The sequence below is a fragment of the Neopsephotus bourkii genome, unplaced genomic scaffold, assembly GCF_033783945.1.
Source record: "Neopsephotus bourkii isolate Nb327-2 ecotype Australia unplaced genomic scaffold, CSIRO-AGI_Nbou_v1 NB_1016, whole genome shotgun sequence".
Classification (NCBI taxonomy): domain Eukaryota; kingdom Metazoa; phylum Chordata; class Aves; order Psittaciformes; family Psittacidae; genus Neopsephotus; species Neopsephotus bourkii.
Genome location: NW_026901505.1, coordinates 4,062,887 through 4,084,876, shown reverse-complemented (window position 1 = coordinate 4,084,876; position 21,990 = coordinate 4,062,887). Strand labels below are relative to the sequence as shown.

The window sequence follows — 21,990 nt, the reverse complement described above, 5'->3', positions numbered from 1 at the left end:
AAAAAAAGACAAAACCCCCAATGTAGGTGCAGGCCACATGAAATGAAATCACTGGCAGTTCCCCACCCCTGGTCCCAGGCCTTGTCCCCCAGGGACCAGCCAAGCCAGCATCTGCCAGCAGCAGGGACCATCCTCAAAGTGCCTCAAAGCCCAGCAGATGGCAGAGGTACATACAGCGATGGGGAAGAATGCGCTGGTAATGACAGACACGGTTATTCACAGAGCGGTACCCGATATCTCCCAACCACAGCTCCAGGTTTTATTGGGCTGAGCATGACAGGGCAATATTTCTATAGCACCCCAGAGATATTTCAAGGCTGAACATGCCCATTTCTGTCCTGGGGCACATACACTGTGAAATAAATGTGTTTCATGTTCAGTGGACACAGACAGGCAGAACATGCACAGCCCCGAGGTCTCAGGTGCACTCTGTGCAGCCTGTTCATAGTGAGAGCTGCTCCCTGAGCTCATTCATCCTGTCCTTCACCCACAGCAAACCTCTTTAGAAACTCCCAACTGCCCACAGCTCGCTCAGGTAAACACTGTTGCGGGCTCACAATATCCAGGAATGGCAGATGAGTGTCCCATCTCCTTAAATTCAGCCTGGAAAAAGATATCTATGTAGGAAAGAAGATACTTTTACAGAACACGATGAGCAAGGGAGCCTTATTTAAACTCCTGGCAGTTATTTATTGGTTCGGTTTGCCGTAGCTATTTTAGAGGTTGTCATATGAGAAGCAAACTAAAAAAAACCTCCTCTTGGCTAATGTGACAGCAACGTTGGGCAAGATGAATCTCTCTGGAGGTAGGACTGTGTCTTTCCTGTGGGTGTACTGGCTTACACCCACCGCTCCACGACGAACAGCAGTTTGACAGTGACAGCAGCACAGTCCAAGGCAGGAGATGGAAAACCACAAGTCAAATCACACTTACTGGGGTTCTCACTTGGCTTTCTTACCAGACTGAAAACCGGGATATGACATTTTCTCATCACACCTTGGTGATAACATTGTTTACTACTGCTGAAACATCTCTCAGTGCCATGTAATCACTGGGGTAGTGTTGCAGGTTTCAGAGCAACCCCAAGAAGTGTCAGCAACAGTTTGACATGGGGCTGGAAGTCCAGATGTGTAAGGTGTCTGACAGCAACTTCTGCTTTGGCTTAGCATGAGTCATTCCATCACTCCTCTAAGTCATGGGATTTAATGGCCTGTCCTTTCAAATAGATAGAAATGGTGGAAAATGTGCTGAGGAGTATTTCAAAGTGAGTGGAAAGTGATAAAAACACTGTCAGTCAGTGCCTGGGACCTGGCAGAGGTACTCAAGAGGCCTGAGCCCCATTTCCCTCTATCATCTCCCTCACTCTCCTTCATTGACTTTCTGGATTATTTTTAACACATTACTTCATGACTCAGTCACCTCTTTCTTCTGCTTAAAGACGATGGAGAATCACCTCCTTGATAAAGCACGTCAGGTTCTACAGCTGAAGTGACTACTGTCTGAATAAGAGCTTGAGATCACCGAAACCTGTCATAGCCCTGCGGTGGTCACTGTCTGATGCAGTGTTTACTGACAAACCGGGTCCCTCAGCAGCGCCTTTCTGGGCTGACGCTGTTGGGACCCGGCTCGCAGAGAGAAGCTGTTCATATGGGCAGAGCAGAGGCTTCCTCCCCAGGCTGCAGGATTTCGGTTGAAGACTATCACTTGGGGGTTATTCTTGCCTCATTAACAGGCTCAAGGTGGCCTGTCAATGTCTTACCACGGCTGTGGAGGTGCAAGTCAGTGAGCCACAACCTGCTTTTCTCCTTCCTCATTCTCTCTGGAGTCTGGATTTGCATCTCCATTTCCAACGTGAAAGCCTTGAGTCGTCTGAGCACGTTTCCTGGTGTCTCTCTGGTGACACCGTGACACAGCAACAGCACAGCTGGGACAAACCTCTCCCAGGGCTGAGAGCACATGCAGGCGCCTCGCTGCACCCAGCAAATGCCAGTAAATTCCAGAAAAAAGATCAAGTAGCAAACAGAATTAGCTCTGTGGGCTCCGCTTACCCTGCCAAGAGAGCTTGTTTAGTGTGGGAAGGGGAAGTGCTGTAGGTAGCGTGACCAAGGTATGTGGGAGGAGGCAGAGAAGGAAAGCTGATCCGTCCTACCTCCTTTGTGCTGCTTCAGAATACGAGACCCGGCAGTCAGAGGTGGAGGCTATAAATGGCTGGTCAACTGAGGAGCAATAAAAGGACACACCATGTCCCTGAGGCACTTAGCAAGCCTGAGAATATATGGCCAGAAGGGTCAAGAGAGCGGGATTGTGCAAGGGGATTTTTAAAGGACTGTCTGTTTTCTCCTAACTACTAATAGCATTTAAAGTTGCGATAGCATTAACCTCAGCTCCTGCTGCAGGGCATCAGCTGGTCCATCAGGATTCCTCTACCTCCCTCCCTGCCCAGCACCATCACAGCTGGCCATGTTGCTTCCAGCCATGTCAGAAGCAGGCCACTGATCTGAGCAGAGGACATGATCCAATATGAGGGCTGCCTTTCCTGACATGCCCATCTGCATTCACTCGCTCATCTTCCAGTTTTCTCTGCCACTCAAAACACTGCGCAGGTTCCACCTAGAAGCACATTGTACAGAGGGTGACCAGCTTCCCTGTGCCAAGTCTGCATGGAGCCAGGGACCTATCCCACACCTCTGATCCCAGTTTCCAGGCACTGGAAGCAGCACTGGTATCTCCGGGGTGGCAGGGACTGCCATGAGATGCAAGGCCACATCCCACCCAGGAAGGCTTCAGAGTTTGGGAGCTAGAAGGAAGGACATCTGCTCGTACAAGGCCTCATCTTTCTCTCTTAGATGTGGGTCTGGAGCCCCACTTTTGAGCTCCCCCAGCTCAGGATGGTCGGGACTGGGTGGAGTCAGGCAGCAGATGTGACACAGATGTGGTTCACATTTCCCTGGAGCTCCCTGTGACTTTGTCCCCGACTCCTGAAGTGTATCTCTGGAACCCTATGGATCCAAGGTCCAAGCAGAACCTTCTCCTGGAGCAGTAACTAACTCCCTTAGTACTCCCCCTAATCCTCTGATGTCTTGACGGGGACAGCAGATGCCTCACACATGCAGCAACCCTATGGCCACAGGCTTCAAGCCATACCCCAATGTCAGTGAACAGGAGGTAGGCAGCAGAGGAGGCACTGAACCTCCTGCCCTGCCCATGCTGCCTGCACAGCCGGTTTAGGGCACAGCAGGGCCAGGGAGGTTCCCTGACTGCCAGGACCAGAGCAGCGCTGCCTAAAACGCTCCCTGTTGAAAGGGGTGGGAGTTCTTAGAACATTCATAATAGTCCCTCCAATGGGCCCACATCCATTTCCTGGAAGCTTTGCCTTTTTCTGCTCTGTGAAGCCCGGATGAGCCTGAAAAACCAGTCTGGGTTTGTTCCACGCTGATTTTTCATCATTTCTTTCCCTCTGCACGGGTGCCAGCACTGCTGTGCCGTTGCTATGTTTTGTGGTGGTTAAGCACGGCACGGTTCCCATTTCAGGCGCTGACGCGAACCCTGCGAATCTGGAACGAGTTAAACCGGCCCTGCTGCTGCAGGGAGTGTGGCAGGGCCCCCCCCGCCCCACAGCACCCTCCTCGCACCCGCACAGAGGGGCCGAGAGAGGAGAAGCACCGCAAAAGCTCCACATTGAAAAGAGCTCCAAACTTTTCAGGGGAAAACGTGTCCAGCAACTGGCCTGAAACAGCTGGAGCTGAGCTCAAAACCTGCCTGAGGATGGCAAGCTTTCGTATCCTCTCAGCTGAGTTTGGGATGAGGATGCTGGCAACATCACGGATGGAGAGTGTTCCCAGGGTGGGTCCCTGGGTCTAATATCCCACAGGGACATCACCCAAAGCATTCAGGGCTGTTTGCTGTTTCACAAGGCACACAGCACATGATACAAGCCTCCATACTGCTTGGGACTGAAGGAGCTGTGCCATCCCACCAGATTCTCATCACCCCACTCCCACCTCCGAGGCTCAGCCCACTGTGGGGTGCACAGGGCAGGAGGAAGAGGCTGGGGTGCACTGCAGCTCATTGCTCCCCCTCGCCAGCTCCCTCTGCGTCAGGAGAAGCGCTGTGCTGCTGCTGGGATTGCAAAACCCTGTCCTGTGCTGTGTTTGAGCCAGGTGTTCGCCAGCGTTACCAGGGTACAGCAGTGACTAATTCTCTCCAAACTTTCAGTTTCAGCCTCAAGCACTACATTTCAGAGGGACCTGGTGTCTGTTGTGTGGGTATAAAGCGCTGAGACAGCTTAGTGCTGCGGCTATCTAGGGCAGAAACATCCATACACAGATCAGCCTCATCACCGATGCTGCGCTGAGCTGGCAGGACCAAGCCCAACCCCAGAAGGCAGATGGGACAAACACACACTCCCCTCTCTGTAACTTTCCTACAGCTGCTGAAGTCCTGGGGGCCAAAAAACCATTTGCATTCTGGTAAGGCAAAGGAAAGGAACGCTGCAAAAAGAATGTTTGCAAGCAGGAAAGTGAGCAAAACACCAGCGGCCGTTTAAGTAGCTTCTACTCTGAAAGTGATCTCTGGGCGCTAGCTCAGCAACTAAGGTGTAGAAAAAGAGGGGTGAAGGGCACAAGGGCATGGAGATGTTTTTACTTGAGGGGAGCCGGAGTTCACGCACGCTTCCCGCCTGCTTTCCAGGAGTCCTCAATGAAGCCGCGGGTCTCTCTTCTGCCCGGCTGGAAAAGTACAGCCGCTGCGAGAAGCCTCTGGATGCAGGCTTGGGGTGGGGAGGGAGAGGTTGGCTTCCACCCCGGCGTGTGAAAAGGAATAAGGGGCTGGAAAGGTGCCACGGCAATGGGCTTCAATAATAGCGGCTGGAGACAGGCTCGGGTTCGGGGGGGACGCAGAGGCCCCGCGCAGCTATGGGAGGAATGTCCCCGCAGGAACTCGCTGTTCCTTCCTGCACCGCCAACGTCACCGTGCGGAGCAGGAGCCAGGCAGGAAGGCTCACACAGCCCCTCTGCTCTCAGCCTCCTCCAGCAGAGATCCCCTGTGCTCAGCCCCTTTCTGGTGGGAACACACGGCCAACTGCTCCCCATGGCTGATGGTGAGCTAACGCAGGGCCAGGGGGATGGCAAGGGGAGAAGGCAAAGCCCTTTCTCATGTGAGGACCCCCAAGGTGTAGAGGGGTCCTGACACAGCCAGCACTTCCCAGGATGGGCATGGCTGTGCTGAGCAGCTTCTTCACCTTCACATGAGAAGACAAATCCAGCACACCCACTGGCTCCTCTGCCACTCTCTGCATCCTGGGACAGGGGCTGGGTGGCCACAGGTCCAGCATGGATGCTCCACTGTGTGCTCGGTTCCCTGCCCTCCCTACCTTAGTGCTCACACTTCGGGGTGTCAGTGCGCACCCCACACACATCAGCCGTGTGCAGGGACAGCTCAGTGATGAGCGTGCCAGCAACATGCTCCTGTGTGGGCAGTGACACCAGCACAGACATCGCACAGGAGGAGCTTGCGGCCCCTGCAGCACTCACACACCCCTTGCTCCCTGCGTGAGCTCTGCACCCCCAGTTGTACAGGCTGCTCCCACAGAGCAGTTGGCAAATCAGCTCAGTCATCACTTCTTATAGTCGGTGAGCTCCAGCACCTTGTCTGAACCTTGCAGCACAGGGGAGCAGTTCACAGCTCAGGAAGAGAATAAACATATCACACCCACCAGGCAATGGGACAAACAGCACAGTGCATCTGCAGACATGGCCAGCACCTTTGGCCATGACAAGTGGCTGCTCAGCCGGCCACCACGCTCCCACAGGCAGCCTCCTTCCTGCAATGCCATTTCTCATTCCTTTAGCAGCCTTTCAGAGATCCATTACTGGCTTAAAGGGGAGGAGGAAAGAAGGGAAGTGAAGATCTCTGGCTGGATCCCGGACTGGCAATTTGGTGGAAAGCCAGATTGTAAGGGGAGCAGCCCAGAGCAACTGGTCCCATTACTGACATGGTGATATACCCACTTACATCATGGTGGGAAGGGCAAAGCATGGGAAAATCAGCCCTTCTACCTCACCAAATGGCTTGATGGCTCCTAGCATCTGCCTTTTCGCCATCTTGCTTCAGGAACCTTCCTTGTTCATCCATCCAAGTCTCCTGTTCTGTTTCCAGCCTCCACATCTCTCTCCACCCAGAACATTACCACACTGTGCAGAGAAAACCACCACAAATATGAAGCAACTTTCCTTCCCCTTCAGTTTGCCTTAGCTTCTTCTCCAGTATCTCCTCTTGCAACAAACACAGAAGTTGCTGACCCCTTTGCCTCCCCACTTCCACAGTGACTTTGCAAGTCCTACACCTCGCTTACTCCCATCTGCATTCCCCCTGTCCCCCATTTCTGCTCAGCTCCTGGTTCTTCCCCCTACAAAACAAGCAGATTTTCCTTCTCCTCTCCCCTCCCTGCAAGCCCAGATGCCCTGGGGAGAAAAACAACCCCTCTAAGCATAAAGATGTGGCAGAGCATGTGTTGACATTAAAGCAATGGTAAGATCTCAAGGCCAGGTTTGACAGTGCTTTGAGCAACCTGGTTTAGTGGAAGGTGTTCCTGCTCATGGCAGTGAGGTTGGAACTGGATGAGCTTTAAGATTCCTTCAACCCAAACCACTCTATGATCTCCTGACCATTGCACCCTAAAAATGACCAATGTTGTCCACCAGAAAAAGCCTGATGTATGTGTGCTCTCACCAGTGAGCTGCTTCTGCCTGTCACCAGCCTGTGAACAACCCAATGACATCTGATAATGTCAAGGCATAACACCACGGGCTTCATTCTAGAGAAAAGGAAACTCAGGTAGGAAAACAGGAGGTGGCCTGGTCAAAGTAACACAGAAATATTCTGAGAATCAATGATTTCTAGCACTGTCATCTGCTCTTTCCACTAAAACACAAGCCAAGAATTCCTCTACAAGAATTACATCTCCATCATTTGAAATAATTCATCAGGATGGCGTTCTTCTAAACAATAGGCTCCTTTTCAGCCAGAAGTTTGGCTTACATTATGCAGGACTTTAATTGTATAATCAAAATAGTCTGTTCTGGCCTTATAATTCAGTTTGTATCTTTACATCTGCTACTCTTGGTAACCAGAAAAAGTTGATGAGAAACATCACTTCAATCCCAGTCTGCTGGATCCGATTGTTTCTATCTACCTGCAAACAGACCTTGTTCTCATTCTGATGTTATTACTCATTCCTTTTGTGTTTCTGTAGTAGGTGGAAGTGTTTTGCGTCCTAGCCCTGAGAACCAACATTTTTTATGTAAAGTATTAAACCAGCTCTGATTGGAAATCCGTGAGTGGAAAAATTTCATCCAGCTTCAAAAAAAGCCCTAAATGCTCCTCAAAAGGAACACCTCAAAGGAAAAGCTGCCAGTCTTGTGCTGGGCTTTGGAAATACCAAATATTTCCACTTTCAATTTATGATTAAGGAAGAACTCTTTCTGGTGCCCAGCTGAGTGAAGGTAACAGAGCAGTCTTGCCTAAGTGCCACAGGTCTTGATGAGCCCCCACAATTACAGCCTGCTCCAGCACCAGCAGCTGAAGGCAGGAGCAGACCTTCCCTTTTCAGACCCCATTAATGTGACAACCCCACTGGAATACAGCCCCTAGCACTATCTGGGGCCTCTTGGTATCACTACAAGCCATGTAGTAAACAAACAGCTCCTTTTGTTCAATTCTTTTTAGGAATTTCTTTAAGCCCTGGTGAACAAATGGCAATCTGCTGCACTTGAGATCTGGTTGGTCCGGATTGAGAGGTGGGCCCAAAATTGGTGAAAGCAACCAGTTAAGTTTCCAGCTCTGCATTTAGCATCCCTGTTCACCCCTGTCAGCCTTGTTAAATGTTTTGGAATTTCAAGCTCCCCCAGCAGCCTATTTCAAACAAACGCAAAGCCCTCCAGTGTCCTCAATAAACCCCAGCTGTAAACCAGACCCAGGCCTTTTTGATTCCTGATCCATGAGCAAACCATTGGCAACAAGCACTCGACAGCAGCAGCAAGCACAGAGCTCTCCCTCTGGGTGAGACCTTCATGGCCCCCCGCTCTCCCCGCCTTGTTTTTGTCTCTCTCTTCCAGCCGTGCCCAGCTGTTTCTTCCTCTCACTGCCTCCAAACCCAAACCTCTGTGTTTCATATGAAAAAAGATCTCCGCATCCCCCACCCAGGAAGATCATTTTGCACCCAAAATAGGCACGCTATACTTGGGATGCAGCCCAGCCGTCTCAAAAATAGCTCAGCGCGTGGCTCGTGGTGCCATGTACAGCTCTGCCAGCTGCCTGGACAGTCAGACAGGGTGCCAGTGGGCAGGACCTCCCCAAACAAGGCCATAAATGACCATGGTGCTCTCCAGCAAACCAACTGGTGCCTGGCAGGGAGAGAAGAGTGGGCAGCATCATGCTATGCCCCGGTGTAGTGCTGCTTGCCTCCCTTCTGCCTTTCCCAGGGCCCCCTCTCTCTGTGCCGCCTCGACATCTCGCCTTGCGGTCCACATTCCTGCTGCTCATGGAAGGCATTAACACCAGATAAAAGTACGATGAGCCCAAATGTAGCTCCCTGACGTCAGCCATCCCTGGAGTCTGGAAGGGAAGCTGTAAACAGAGGAACAAAAGGCAGTTATAAACAACAATCTTCATTGGCGCCTGTGGGCAAGCATTTAAAGAGTACAGAGGAACAGGGGAAGGTGCTGAAATTTGGGGGCTGCTCAGCACTGTCTGCTGGCTCCAGGAGAGAAGCAACTCTCCTGGGGGAGCGGGAAGAGCAAAAGACAAAGATGGAAAGGATTCTTTTTTTTCTCCTCACAAATGGCTTTGTTCCTTTCTGTTCCTCCCAGTCAGTAGGAAAGGGTGGGAACTATTGTTCTATAGTGTGCAATCTGCTGTTCAGCTGGCTCCTCACACCGCTCCCAGGGCAACCAGAAATCCTTCTGCTCAAAGCATCCCAGTGACGCAACAGCAGTTCCAGCCAAGCTACAGCATCCGACTGGGCTTCAACATTTGATCGACTTCAACCATCCTGCTCCACCTGCGCTAATCGCAGCAGACGCTACAGTTTGCATTAGTGCATATTGAAAAGGAGTTGGATTTCTCTTACTCAGCTGCCAACAAGACCTAAAGATGTTTCCAGAGGTCATCTCCTTGGCAGGTGCCAGGTTTGAACCACCTAGACCTGGTAGTGAGAGAAACGGTCATTGCACAGACATGGATATAGCATCCCAGCATGCTGCAGAACAGTCAGGCTGGCACCTGGACCGTCAGCTAGGAGCACTGATCTCCCAGCAAAGCTCAGTAACGCAGGGGAAATGCCACATGTGCCCAGACACAGACTGAGTTCACAACTGATGCTATCACAGCCGACACGTGTAGGATTGCTGACTGTTTTAACAACAAAGGCCAAGGAAGCATCCTGTAACATAACATTTAAACCAGCACATACGTGGTTAGAGACGACCCACCAGACCTGGTTACGTAGTTTATGCCACTTGTTTATACTGATGGTGTACCCATTTCCTGGACAATAGGAATGAGCACTGGACACTTTAAACCACTGAAAAGCAGCAAAGTTCACACACTTCTCTTGTGTGTGTCATATGTAAGAAGGATTTTACTTGCAGAAAGGACTGAAAACAGAGGTGTAATTTTTAAGATACTATGGACATGTAAAATAACAATATATTAATACAAATGACATGGGTTGTTAACAAGACAGTCCTTTAAAACTGTCCTAAAAAAGTTCTCCTCAAGAAAAGGGCTACTGTGGAAAATAATCTTTTCCATTTCTGTATTACTTGATTGCTGACATCTTTTCAAAGTATGTGCTTTTCTTCCCAGTGATCATAGTACCAACAAAGACAAAATCAATAGCTTAAAACTGGTAAAACCTTGGAACTGGCAAAATCTTAGAACTGGTGGTTATCTGATTTACACCAGTGCAAATAAGGAATAGCCCTTCTACTGTTAGTGAGGCTGAACTTAATTTTATGTAACTTCAGAACTGATTAGATTGGATATAAGGAGGAAACTCTTTCCTGTTAGGGTGGTGAGGCACTGGAATGGGTTGCCCAGGGAAGTTGTGAATGCTCCATCCCTGGTGGTGTTCAAGGCCAGGTTGGACAGAGCCTTGAGTGACATGGTTTAGTGTGAGGTGTCCCTGCCCATGGCAGGGGGTTGGAACTTGATGATCTTAAGGTCCTTTCCAACCCTAACTCTTCTATGACTCTATGCAAAAGCCCCTGAAATAGGTAACTGCAGTTATCAAGATTTCACTGCAGAAGACAAGAAAGAAAAGAAGTTGCCAGCTGGTCTGCAAGTATCAGAGTACCAGGAAAGTCTGTTCATGAACATCTGCAGTTTATATCCTCCATAAATGAGAAAAACGTGCCATCAAAGCCACCCAGTGCTATGACCCAGTTGCTGATGAAGAAAACCTGAAGATTTGAAGGAGGAACAACATACCGATGTGGAAATAAATTTGCACTGGATGATGTTTTGAGAAGAACTTGGGGAAGACAATGAAAAGAAACCACCTCTTTCCAGTATGCAAAAGACCTGAAAAAGCCATTTTGAAACATTTCTGCTATAATTGCTGGTGACAAAAAACAACCTCAAGCCCTTTCCAATAAAATTAAATTATATCAGAAATTGGAAGTCTGAAAATCACACTGGAGTTTATTATTTTAGTACAGGTGGAACCTACGTTTGGCTCTCAGGCTATAATTAGGAAGTATTGCATGTGTATTGAGCACTTGCTCATTTATAGCTAACTGGTTACCGAGTTAGAAGGCAACTACATCATGTAAGAGTCCTGTGGGAGTTTATTTTTAAACATGGTTTCTATATTTTAGGAACCAATAGGTATTGAAATGAGAGGGATTGGTATCAAACGTAACCCTTTTATGAGAAATGAAGCATTTTCCAGGTCACTCATGACATCTCCAACACAGTCTATACAATATAGGTTTTGGAATGAATTGGCTGATGAAATTATGGTTCCCACATCCCTGCCTCACCCAGCCTGAACACCAAACAAGACCTAGGTGAGATGTAATGGGGTTAGTAATATTAGCTGTGCTTCATCCCTGCCCCTGTGCATTGAGCATGTTTATGACCATCCCTTCCGGCTCCCTAAAGAACTCCAGCCCTGCAGACCTCAAGCCAGCAGCACATCACTGCTGAGCACCCACCAGGAGGACACATCCACCCAATGCCAGCCCCAGCAGCTGGAAGCAGCCCCTGGGTGTCTCATCTCCCCCTCTCCCCTGCCTGCCAGCAGCACCAAGGAGGGGAACCCCAGACAGAGTCATTTCTGTGTCTAGCAGGAAACACATGCAAATGCAACAGCTGGAGAGCATCACTCAGGAAACCCCCGCCCAGCAGCCTCATAGGGACCTCAACCAGCCCTCAGCCCCCCAGTTGTGCCAGGGGTGCTGGCAAGGCTCAGCTCTAAGGGCACATAGAGCCTGGCACTGCGGGAAGGGTGTGCAGCAACATGCAGCAGCTGGAAAACCCTGGAAATGGAAAATCCCAGGGAGAGGAGAGAAAAACCCCTAGCAAACGCACACCTGGATAACACGCTGTCCCACATCACGTAAGGGCAAAGAACAAACCTGTCTTCTGCCCTGGTTTTGGCCTCTAGCCTTCCAGTGAGGGAGCCAATTTGTTCTGTGCCAGGCTGACAGTGCAAGGTCCACATGGGATTTTGGCAGTGCTACAGACAGGCACAGGTTTGTACAGTTGCGCTTCCAAAATGGAAATAGTGCTCAAAACCAAGAGTCCTTTACTCACCCCAGCAGCAGAGCAACTCAGCTGCTTCCTCTCCAGTACCTGAGTTCATCCCTTTGAGATTGCCCTTGTGTGCATAGCCACAACGTGAGCAAGAGCTGGTGAGCAGACCCTGGACCAGGTCCCCAACAGGGGCAGTTGGCTAAGCTTAAGTCCTCACAGCAATGGGTGCTATACCAACAAGCCTTGCTTCTCTCCAGCCTCTGACATCTCACCCTTCGGTACTGCTTTCCTTCCTTTGATATCTGGGTCCCACTTAACCTTTTATGCCCTTGATGGGTGCTAACAGGAGGCACCTGCAGCTGCTTTGGTCATGCTTCTTGGCTGGGTTGATGGCCCTGAATCAGCTGTGGTCACTGACTTTGTGTTGTAGTAGATAGCATGTAGCAGGGAGGCCATCAGTTGTGGCCACTGAATCTGCACCATAGTAAGTAGCATGGAGCAGGAAGGCCACATGCAGCACAGCACAAACCTCAGGCTAATTTGTTCTTTCAGCGTGAGTGTGTTTGAGCCTGGGGTTTAGCCATTCTCCCAACAACCTTGGACTGGAACAGATTTGGGGAAGCTGAAGCCCTGGGTGGAGTCTTACTGGGTACACTGTGTGTAGGTGTATGTCATGAACACGGTTGCTGGGCAAGGGAAAGGATAAGGAACAGGTTTAGATGAGGTTTGAGGCATAGTGACTTCTAAGGCTTCTGAACAGTCACACACCATGATCTTTTCCTTCCCCATCACACTGCAACTCATCTGCTGGGGAAGTGGGGTCTCAGGGCTGCACTGAAACACCATTTCCAATTGACTCTCAGTGCCCTTTCTGCTGCCCTAGAGCCAGACAGAGAAAAAACCCAGGTGGTAACCAGGAAGACTAGATTTGCTTACGTATGATCTGGATGTGATGTTCTTTTTCCAATGCCATGGCTTAACACATCCTTGTGGCCCTGCTAGTCTGATACCGGGGGTGACTAATGCAGGATAGTCCCTAATCTTGCCAATACCCAAAGCCTTTCGAACTGCTGATTACAAAAGAAAGGCAAAAGCTTTGAGACAAGGGGATTACCTGAGATGTGTCTAATCTGGAGCTGTGTCTGTTTGTCATGTGATAACTGCTATCCTGCATCCCCCCGGGGATTGCATGTTGCGGGGGTTATTATGCATGGCTCGTGCCGAGTGCCCATGTGAGTTGGCCATGTACACCCCTCAGCCCGGGGGACCAGTCTATGGGTGCTGTAAGGAGCCCCGTGTGTTGCTCTAGGGTCCACACTGCCATTTTCTCCATGCGCTTTGTAACTTTTGGGGTGTCAGTGGTCCATGCTCTGGCATTTTGGAAACCCAAAGGGTTTGTCCACATCTCCCCATCCCTGCTCTGCAGCACACAATGGCTGTTGTTTGCCTTTGGGGCGGGTGAGTAGCCTCTAGCTTGGGAGGAACAAAGCCTGGGGCCAGTTCCTGCAAACACAAACCATGCCTTTTTATCACTTCGTGACAAATTGTTTTGTCAGCAGCAGGAAGTGATGTTACCACTGTCCTCCCCAAGGGGAAACTCCTCGTGGTTTCCATGGGGATGTATGCAACTGTAGAACTATGGTTTATATAAGCTGAAAGCCCTACACATGCCTTCTGTGTGCTGGGTTTCTAGGGATCTTGGATCAGATACGAGGGGCAGGGACTAAGCCAAAACCTCTAGCATGGAGGGGCAGCCAGCTCATGTAGGAGCTGGGGGTAACAGGAGTTCAGAGCTGTAAACCAGGGTGAACCATGTGTCTTGGTATCCCAAGCAAACAAAACTGCAAAGCAGGAGGAATAAATGATGGGTAAGGAGGGACAGTGCCTCCCTAACACATCCACAGCGGGCAAAGTTCAGATTGGCTGTGTCATCGAAGTGTCCTTCACCTCCACAACACACAGGCTCTGCCCATCTCAGCCCCTTGTGCCTCCTTGCTCAGCTCATACCTCCTTCTCTGCCCATCACCTTGCTGCCTGCCCTGTTTCTTTCCCCTGGCTCCCAGCAAACCCATGAACTGAGCCCATCCATCCCCCTACACCTGTGGCACTAAGGTGATGTTCGCAGGTCTCAACCTAAGCTCTCTTTACTTTTCACCGTTGTTCCTGCCCCCCTTATCCTCCCCTTGTTTGGACAAGGAGCAGTTCAGGATCTGGGTGCAATCCTGTCCACAGAGACTTTGCAGGAGGCTGTGGGCTCTGGGCACCGTGAGACTGATTACAGGCAACAGAAGGATCAGGATAGACTTGGAAAAGGGCATCACACATCCACAGAGCTGGCAGCATGTTGGTGCCTCGCTGGGACCAAAGCCCTGCTGTTGCTGGCTGGCTTTTCCACTATGGGCTTTGTGCTGAAGCAGCGCTCTCGTGTGCCCCTCTGTCAGGTGCCTGCTTAGGTTATGAAAGCTGATCAGCTGCCAGGTAATGAGTTTTATTGTTCCAAGAAACACATAAACAAGCTCCCCTGGCTGACAGGGAGCGGATTTCTGTTTGAATTGTGATTAACAGGCAGGATTTTTTTCACCAGTTGCGTGGCCAGGGCTGCCAAGGTTGTATTTTTCCACTGAACAAGCTCTGATTTCCTTTGCAGGTGAAAGTTTGCTCCATTGTTACTGCAGGTGTAAAAGGGCTCACGTATTCACAAACAGCCTTGTATGCTTTACAGGTCTCCCTGTAGTAGGTGCAGTCCTCCTGAGCAGCACAACCTGCCCAGGCACTTCCCATGAAGAAAGGGGTTTTGCAGGATCTGCAGCATGGGACAGACTTTGGGGAGAATGTTCACTTTGATGCTTTAGGAAAATGAGGGTTTCTAACTTTGTCTCTCAGTGCCCAGGGATCTCTCCCTTTTAGCTGCTCCGTTTCTTTATCCCTTGGTGTCAGGTTGAAGCTTGGCGATGGCTGACGCGCAGTGCTGACGACAGAGCTGCATCGGAGGGGCAGCTCACGTGGAAGTTTCAGATGCAGCAGCACATCATCCCATCCTTCAAGGGCACCTTCTCCCAGGAGAAGAGTCCTGGATTTCAGCACCATTAATACTCCAGGTAACTTGAAGGATTTCAGCAGGAGCCTGTGGTGCTTTGCTTGTCTCCAGTTACTTGACAAGAGCACAGCTGCTTTACGCTTAAAATACCCCCTAATCATTAAGCTTAGGATCATAACTGTTAACATGCCACAGTTTTACAGTGTCATAACCTGCTGTATCTGCCCAAGCAAAACCATTTTTGATGGGGCAAAAGTAAGATGTGACTCCTGGAGTATCAGAAAGGCAAGGATTGGTGGCTCCCTTCTGGAATGGAGGTAGGACACCTGATGTCCTAGTGCTCCCCCACAACCATCCCCCTCTTACCTGCATTACTTACTACCCTACCTAGTAAAGCAAGCTTCCAGCTGTGTCTCTTCTCCATCAGCTTTTCCTGGTAAGGGTATGTCACAGCAATGCTGCTTCCCACATACACATCTCATCCCACACACCCCATAGGGATGCGCAGTTCTGTCACACCACACAGCAGTAACCCTGTACTGCATCCTGCCTGTCACCCTCACCCAGCAGCTCCTGCCCATGAGCTGCCAGGAGGGCTGGGCTGTTAGAGCTCCCCTGCCTGGCTCTTATGCTCTTTCCATTGCCTCAACTAAATGCCAGATAGAAGCCACTCTAGTGAGAATCTATGCGAGAAGGGTATTTATTTGGGTCTGGGTAAGAAAGTAAGTGTCTTGGTGGTGACCTGATCTCTTGTTACACCCCGATTTATTTACAGGCATAGCCCAGCAAGTCAAATACTTCATTCCAGGCATGAGAGACAGTCTGAGTTGCAAAAAGGAACCAAGGAGGTGGGATGGAAAAAGAAGACACCTTGGCACAAACTCACGAGCAGTGGAGATCTGTTACCAACACATCAATTTTTAGCCTTAACCTTTGAAGCATTAAAAGTAAACAAGTAATAGGAAGCTGCTTCTTCCTTTCTCAGACAAGGGCTATTTGGAATTCACTGTAACCCTGTGCCCAACTCTCAGCTGGTTCAAACTGTTACAGCTCTATGGCCATCACTGTGGCCAAATCCACGTTACAGCTGAGAAACCAGCCCTGGCATTCTGCCACCGCATGTAATTATACAGGGACAAAGAAAAGCTCAGGTTAAGGAGCAGCAGTAGGTTCCAGTCAATTGTGTGGTTTAAACCCATTTTTCTATGTAATTCAGCCAAGAGCTGAGGTCAGCAGAGCTGCAAATTCAGATTTCTATGGTTCTTCTCCTGGGAGCTTTCACTTGGGTTTTGGGACTGTAAAATACAAGATTTTAAAGAATGTATCCAGCTCAATAGAAATACCATAATTTATTCTGTTTGTATAAAAAAAAAGTTATAATCATGTAACAAAACTATGTCTTCATAAGAAGAAATATATTATTTCACATCATAAATAAATCAGCAAACATACAACCCTTGGCAACTCAAAAAAGCACTCGCCTGGTGCCTTCATGTCAGTGCTTGGGAAACAAGAAGAGCTGACAGACATATACACACACAGGATTATAGTACCAAAAAAATACTGAGGTATTTGGTTTCTCTAGAAATGAAACTCTAGGTTTGTGAAGGCAAAAAACCCCAATGCACTAACATAAAAATAAATAAATAGGACTGTCATATAAAAGAGGGACAGCATCAGTGTTGCTCAAAGTGTCCAGGAATGGGAATACTGGTGAGCATGCTACTAAACATGGAGCAGGCTTAGGACAGACAGAAGACAAAAAGGAACAGCTCAAGAAGAGACAGTGTCCTCTGATATCTGTGTAGACATCCAGATACTGGCTTCAGAAGTCAGCAGAACAGTCAGTAACACCTAATTCTCTGGCATCAGGTGAGCTCCTCTCCATTAATGACACTGCTCTGGGATGCATGGATGGTTCCCCACAAAACACGAGTGACTGATGACACTGTCCCTGTAGTTATTGCACTTCTGAGACAGTAAATCTGAGTTCTGGCCATATTTTCACTCGCTTTTCAGCAGCTTGGGGAAGTGGTGATGGGGCTCTGGAGATAGCTTAAAGCACTGGATGAGGTGTGAACAGGGATGGAGACTGGAAAGTTAAAGACTGTGGTGGTCGAGGCTCCTCTGTCCAATACTGACATAGCAGGGCTACCAGCTTCTGCTGAGCAGTTGGGGGCAAGGACCTGCGACTCAAACTGCAGCAGCTGCCCCATGAAGCTGAAGTTTGGGGAGATGATGCTTCTCCTCTGCTTCACAAACTCAAAGGCTTCATCCAGTTTGACTCTGTTGGTCCTCATGAGGTAAGCAAGACAGATGGTTGCTGACCGGGAAACGCCAGCCTGGCAGTGCACAAATACCCTTCCTCCATCATTTTTAACAGAGTCTGAAAGAATGAAAATACACAGTTAGCAAGTACATCCCACTGCCTCCAGAGGTGGGAAAGCACAGGCTCCCGTTTTACATTTCTTTAATCCATCCCTTCCTAAGCCTAACAGGTTCACCCGTGCTTCTGAGACAAAGAGAGCCTTTGTCCTGAGGGAACCAGCAGTCTAGCTATTTTCATTCTGGGCTCCAATTCCAATTATACTAATAGCTCCTCCAGGTCACTTTAGCAGTTCTTGCAAGATTACTTTAATTCTGATCCGCTTAAATTCACTAGCTCTCTGCAGGAAAAATGCCTCTTGATTCAAGATTTCAAACAGCTTTGCAAAGCCAAGATTTCTCCTCTGAGTAGGATAAAATAAATGCAAGTATTCCCCAAGCATATCTCCCTAATAGAATTAAATTCCCCAGTCTCAAATGTAGGTTTTACTGGGGAAAACAATACCCAAAAATCACCTCCTAGGGTATAATACTCCAGGAAAAGAACAGACTGTAAAGAGAGCTCATTTACCTATGAAATCAATCGCCTCGTTAAACCAGGAGCTGATATCTGCCTTGTGGTTGTCCTCCACAGGGATACTTTTATACTGGTAGTGCCCTTCGAAGTGGTTGGGGCAGTTCGCTGATACATTGATTAACGCCGTGATTCCCAAAGCGTCCAGCATGTCTTTCCGGGAGGCATGGTAAGCGCTGCCCAAGTAGAGGAACGGCAGGATTTCCACCGGCCCACCCTAGAACAGAAGGGATAACCGGTTAACACCGCTCGGGAGGCTGCCGACCGCCTTCCCCCTCCTCTCATCGCCCGCCCCGCGTCCCGTCCGCCCCTCCCGCAGCTACCAGCCCGGCCCCGCTCACCTGGTCGTAGAGGGGGGTGCCGCAGGAGCTGCACCCCGAGTCGGCGCTGCCGGGCGCGCTGCTGGCGCTGAGAGGCAGGCTGAGGCCCGTCGGGGCGGCCGGCTTGGTGCAGAGCTCGGAACAGGCGGACGAGAACGCTTCGTAACCTCCTGCAGGGGCAGAGGGGACAGAGAGGCGCCGGGTGAGCGCGGCACGGCCGGAGGGCGAGCGGAGCCCCAGGAACGGCGCTACCGCGGTCCCCCCTCCCCTCCGACGGCTGCCAGGGCGGTCCCGGCGCCACTCACCCTTGAGGAAGCAGATGCGGGCGCCGCGGGCCTCCCTGCAGAGGGTGCCGAGGGCCAGCAGCAGCGTGCTATCGCGCTTGGGCAGCTCCAGGTCGGCGCTGCGCTCGTCCAGCAGCACCACGGTGTGAACCAGCCCCTGGCGCAGGCGGGCTCGGAGCTCCTCGTTGGGGACAACGTGCTCCAAGGCCAGGGCGCCCTTAGCGCGGCGGCGGACGATGGTGCTGAGGCGGACGTTGCAGGAGCCGCGGATGTGCGCGGCGTTGAAGGAGAAGAAGGAGCGGCAGTCGAGGACGAGGCACTGCGCGGCGCGCTCCTGCAGCAGCCCTCGCAGCGCCTCGCACTCCAGCGCGCACACCCGCAGGTTCACCATGGCGGCTCCGGCCGAGGGAAGGAGGGAGGAGGAAGATGAGGAAGGCGCGGCCAGTGTTGGAGTGTCCGGTAACCCCCGGTAGCTCAGAGCAGCGCGACCCGATCCGGCCCCGAGTGCCCGCACCCGCCTTATATAGGGCCGCGCCGCCGGGCCGGCGTTTTCTCAATGGAGCCGCGTCACGTGGGCGCTCCCGAAGACGTCACCTTGGCGGCGCGCCAGCGCGGGCGCGCCCAGCCTCGCCGGCATGACGTCATGTGCCGCGGGGCCGCGCGCCCGCACAGACAGAAGGAGCCTGGGTTCGGGTGGGAGTGCGCGCAGCGTATGTACACACATGTGTATGCACATATGTACACACATACGGACACACGTGTACATGGACAGGCGCGGGGTACTATACACACAAACACATAGAAACATATATACACATGTATAAATGTACACATATGCACACACAAGCTCATACGCACACATATACATATATATATACACAGAGATAAACGTATACAGGTGCTGACACACACTTGCCTATAGACACGGCTATACATACACACACATGTATACATACACACATCAACATACCTGTATTATGCATACACACACTTACATGCGCATGCACATAGACATAGAAACACATATATGTGCACATACAAACACAGACATGTACACCATACACGTATACAAACACCTACAAACACACATGCACACACCCTTCATCCACACACACCCCACTCCCACACAGACATGTGTCCTGCACAGGTGCCATGGAGCTGGGCCACCTCATTGCTGTCCCTTGTCCCCTGCCCCGCAGCTCGAGGCCTCGCTGGGGCTGGGGCAGCCTTTGTCCATGCCCCTCAGCGCTGGCTGCTCCCCCCTTTCCTACAGAAATCAGAGCATTGCCAGGGGAAGGAAGCTGCTGGAGCAGCAGTGCAGGGGGATGTGAAGCCTTGGGTGTGGGCATGCTGCTTCTTCTAACGAAACAAGCATACACATATGTATATTTGATTCATGCATAGACATATGTACATGTACAGACATAGCTACACTTACATATATATGTGTATATTTGTATATATATATATATGATGTAAACACACACTTGAGAGCTGTTCCCATCATGTTTTATGTGTAAGGAAAAAAATGTAGTAGACCTGCAGCCCAGGCAAAGCTCATTTTTCCCACTGAGAACACAACCAGAAGCTGGTGCTGCCAGTAACCGGCAGTGGGGTACTGGGACCTCTTTGTCATTCTCCCCTTTGTCATGCTTCAGCACTTCCCAAAAGTTCCCTTTTCCCTGTGTGTGACTTTCTTCCACCAGCACACTCGGGTGTTTCTCACCCAGGGCTTCCAGTCAGCGCTGCTTCCTCTTCCCCTGCTCCCTGCAATGCCTCTCCAGCCACAGCTGCCCTGAGCACCTCCTCCTGCTTTGGCCCTTTTCCCCCAGCACTTTCCCACCAATTTCTGTTCTGGTCACAGCTCCTTTCAGTACTCTTCTGTTTTAACTTTCCTTCTTCAGCTGCTCTTTTCAGAGGAGATCTCTCCCTGACACATCACAACAAGGCTCTTCTCCCATCATCGATCCCCACCAGCCTCGTGGGCTGCCAACCATCACTCCTCAGATTTTCCATCTTCTCTTCCACCAGTGTCTCCCAGTCCTTAAAAACCTCAGATCTTCTTCTCCTACCAGCCAGGCTCTGCATGTGCCCAACATCTCCTGGGCTTTCCAGGCCTCCATGGGGGACCAGGAGGAGAGGGTACAGGGAAGGGCACAGGCAGGTGGGTGCAGTGCCGCTTCACCTGCTTATCACAGGATTGTCTCTGCTCTGCTGAGCAAGAGGGGAGTTGCCAAAACTGCAGCCTCCAAGAGAATCTGTTTTTTCAACATGTTCCTTAAAAATAAACATGGTATTGCACTTTTCATTCCATTTATTTATTGTTGTTCTTCCAACAGTGTGTTGGAAGCAGATTGTGAGAAACACTCATACTCTTCAGTGCTGGGAAGTGACTCTGCTCCACCACACCGTCACTCCCTCTGCTATTGGGACCCCACGGTCATCCACAGTGGATCACTGGACATGAATCATGGAGTGAACACACATCCCTCTGCACCGCGAGTGCATGGGAAGCGGTCAGGGAGTGCAGGCCATGCCTCAGGCAGCAGTGGACCTGCCTGTCCCCCTGTGGTGTGCTCGGAGCCAGCTCCTCACAAGATGTGGTATCACTGTGACACCGCGCTATGGACAAGCTCTGGTGACCTTGCACGTCGTTTGTCAAACACCAATTCACCCAGAGTTTTCTAAGGAGCTGCATCAGGAAACATCAATGATCGATTTCTTACCCAATTTGCAGCAGATTGAAGGCATCACTTGTAGGAGCACAGGAGGGGCAAGTAACCTGCTCAGCCGCAGCGGAGAAGCCCTGTGGGGTTAGGAGCTTGAATGCCCTTCTCTAACCAGCCCAAAGCCTTGTGTATTCCTGGAGCAGCAGCATGGGTTCGGAGGTTTCACCTGAATGCTTTAATGGAAAGCAGTATTTTTCATGGTGCTGTGCCACTAGTGCCTTGTTAGTGGGAACAGCCAGCCCTGGCTCACAGACATGGGTATCTCGATGCCACTGACAGTCTTGTCCTAAACTCTTCCATGTCCCACACAGAAAACAAAGCTAAAAGACTGTTTTTTTGGCTCTCAGTTTGGCAACTTTGTTTTTTTCCCCCTTTGGAGAAATCACCGTATCTGACACCTGCACAGCCACGTGAGAATGTGCTCTCAATGACAACCAGTCATGATGTTAACCAACATCATATCATATAAGTATTATATAGACACTGTGGGCCAGATACCTTGGCTTCTCTGAGACAGACAAGGAAGACATCCAGCTGAGGCCTTTGCGCAAAGGGAATTTGCCTCCACAGCAATGATAATTGCTCTTCGATGGACTTATGTAATTATGAGACTTTTGAATCTGGTCTTGTTTACACCCAGTGCAAATCAGGAAGAAAAATATTCATCACATGTGGCAGTGTGTATTGAATCACTTATAATCCTGGAGGAGCTATTTCCTTGCTTTATTTTTGTTTTCTTTTCTTAAATAAACCTGCCAGAAGAATGAAAGAAAGGAAAACACAAAACAGGGCTGAAGTGGCTTTTAGGGGCTCACTCTGGCCTGAATGACTTTCTTAAGGGTTAGATTTCCTGCCTTAACAAAAGCCAGGAAATACAAAATTAACCCCTTCCTCCAAAACAATCCGTGTTTGCACTCAGGCCACAATGTCTTTGTAAGGGTAATAATAGAAACAGGAGCATGAA

General features: G+C 50.3%; 1 protein-coding gene across 2 annotated transcripts; it reads right to left on the bottom strand.

Annotated features, from left to right (window-relative positions):
* Nucleotides 1–16,124: 16,124 nt before the first annotated feature.
* Nucleotides 16,125–18,774, bottom strand: DUSP1 (dual specificity phosphatase 1). Of its 2 annotated transcripts, XM_061360310.1 has the most exons (4): nucleotides 18,319–18,774; nucleotides 18,035–18,183; nucleotides 17,691–17,910; nucleotides 16,125–17,180 (listed from the first exon to the last, which is right to left on the bottom strand). In XM_061360310.1, the coding sequence occupies exons 1-4, from the start codon at nucleotides 18,686–18,688 to the stop codon at nucleotides 16,810–16,812; spliced, it is 1,110 nt and encodes a 369-aa protein (XP_061216294.1). In that variant the 5' UTR covers nucleotides 18,689–18,774; the 3' UTR covers nucleotides 16,125–16,809. The 2 variants fall into 2 exon arrangements, with proteins under 2 accessions (XP_061216294.1, XP_061216292.1); XM_061360308.1 differs by having other exon boundaries at nucleotides 18,035–18,774.
* Nucleotides 18,775–21,990: the final 3,216 nt, after the last annotated feature.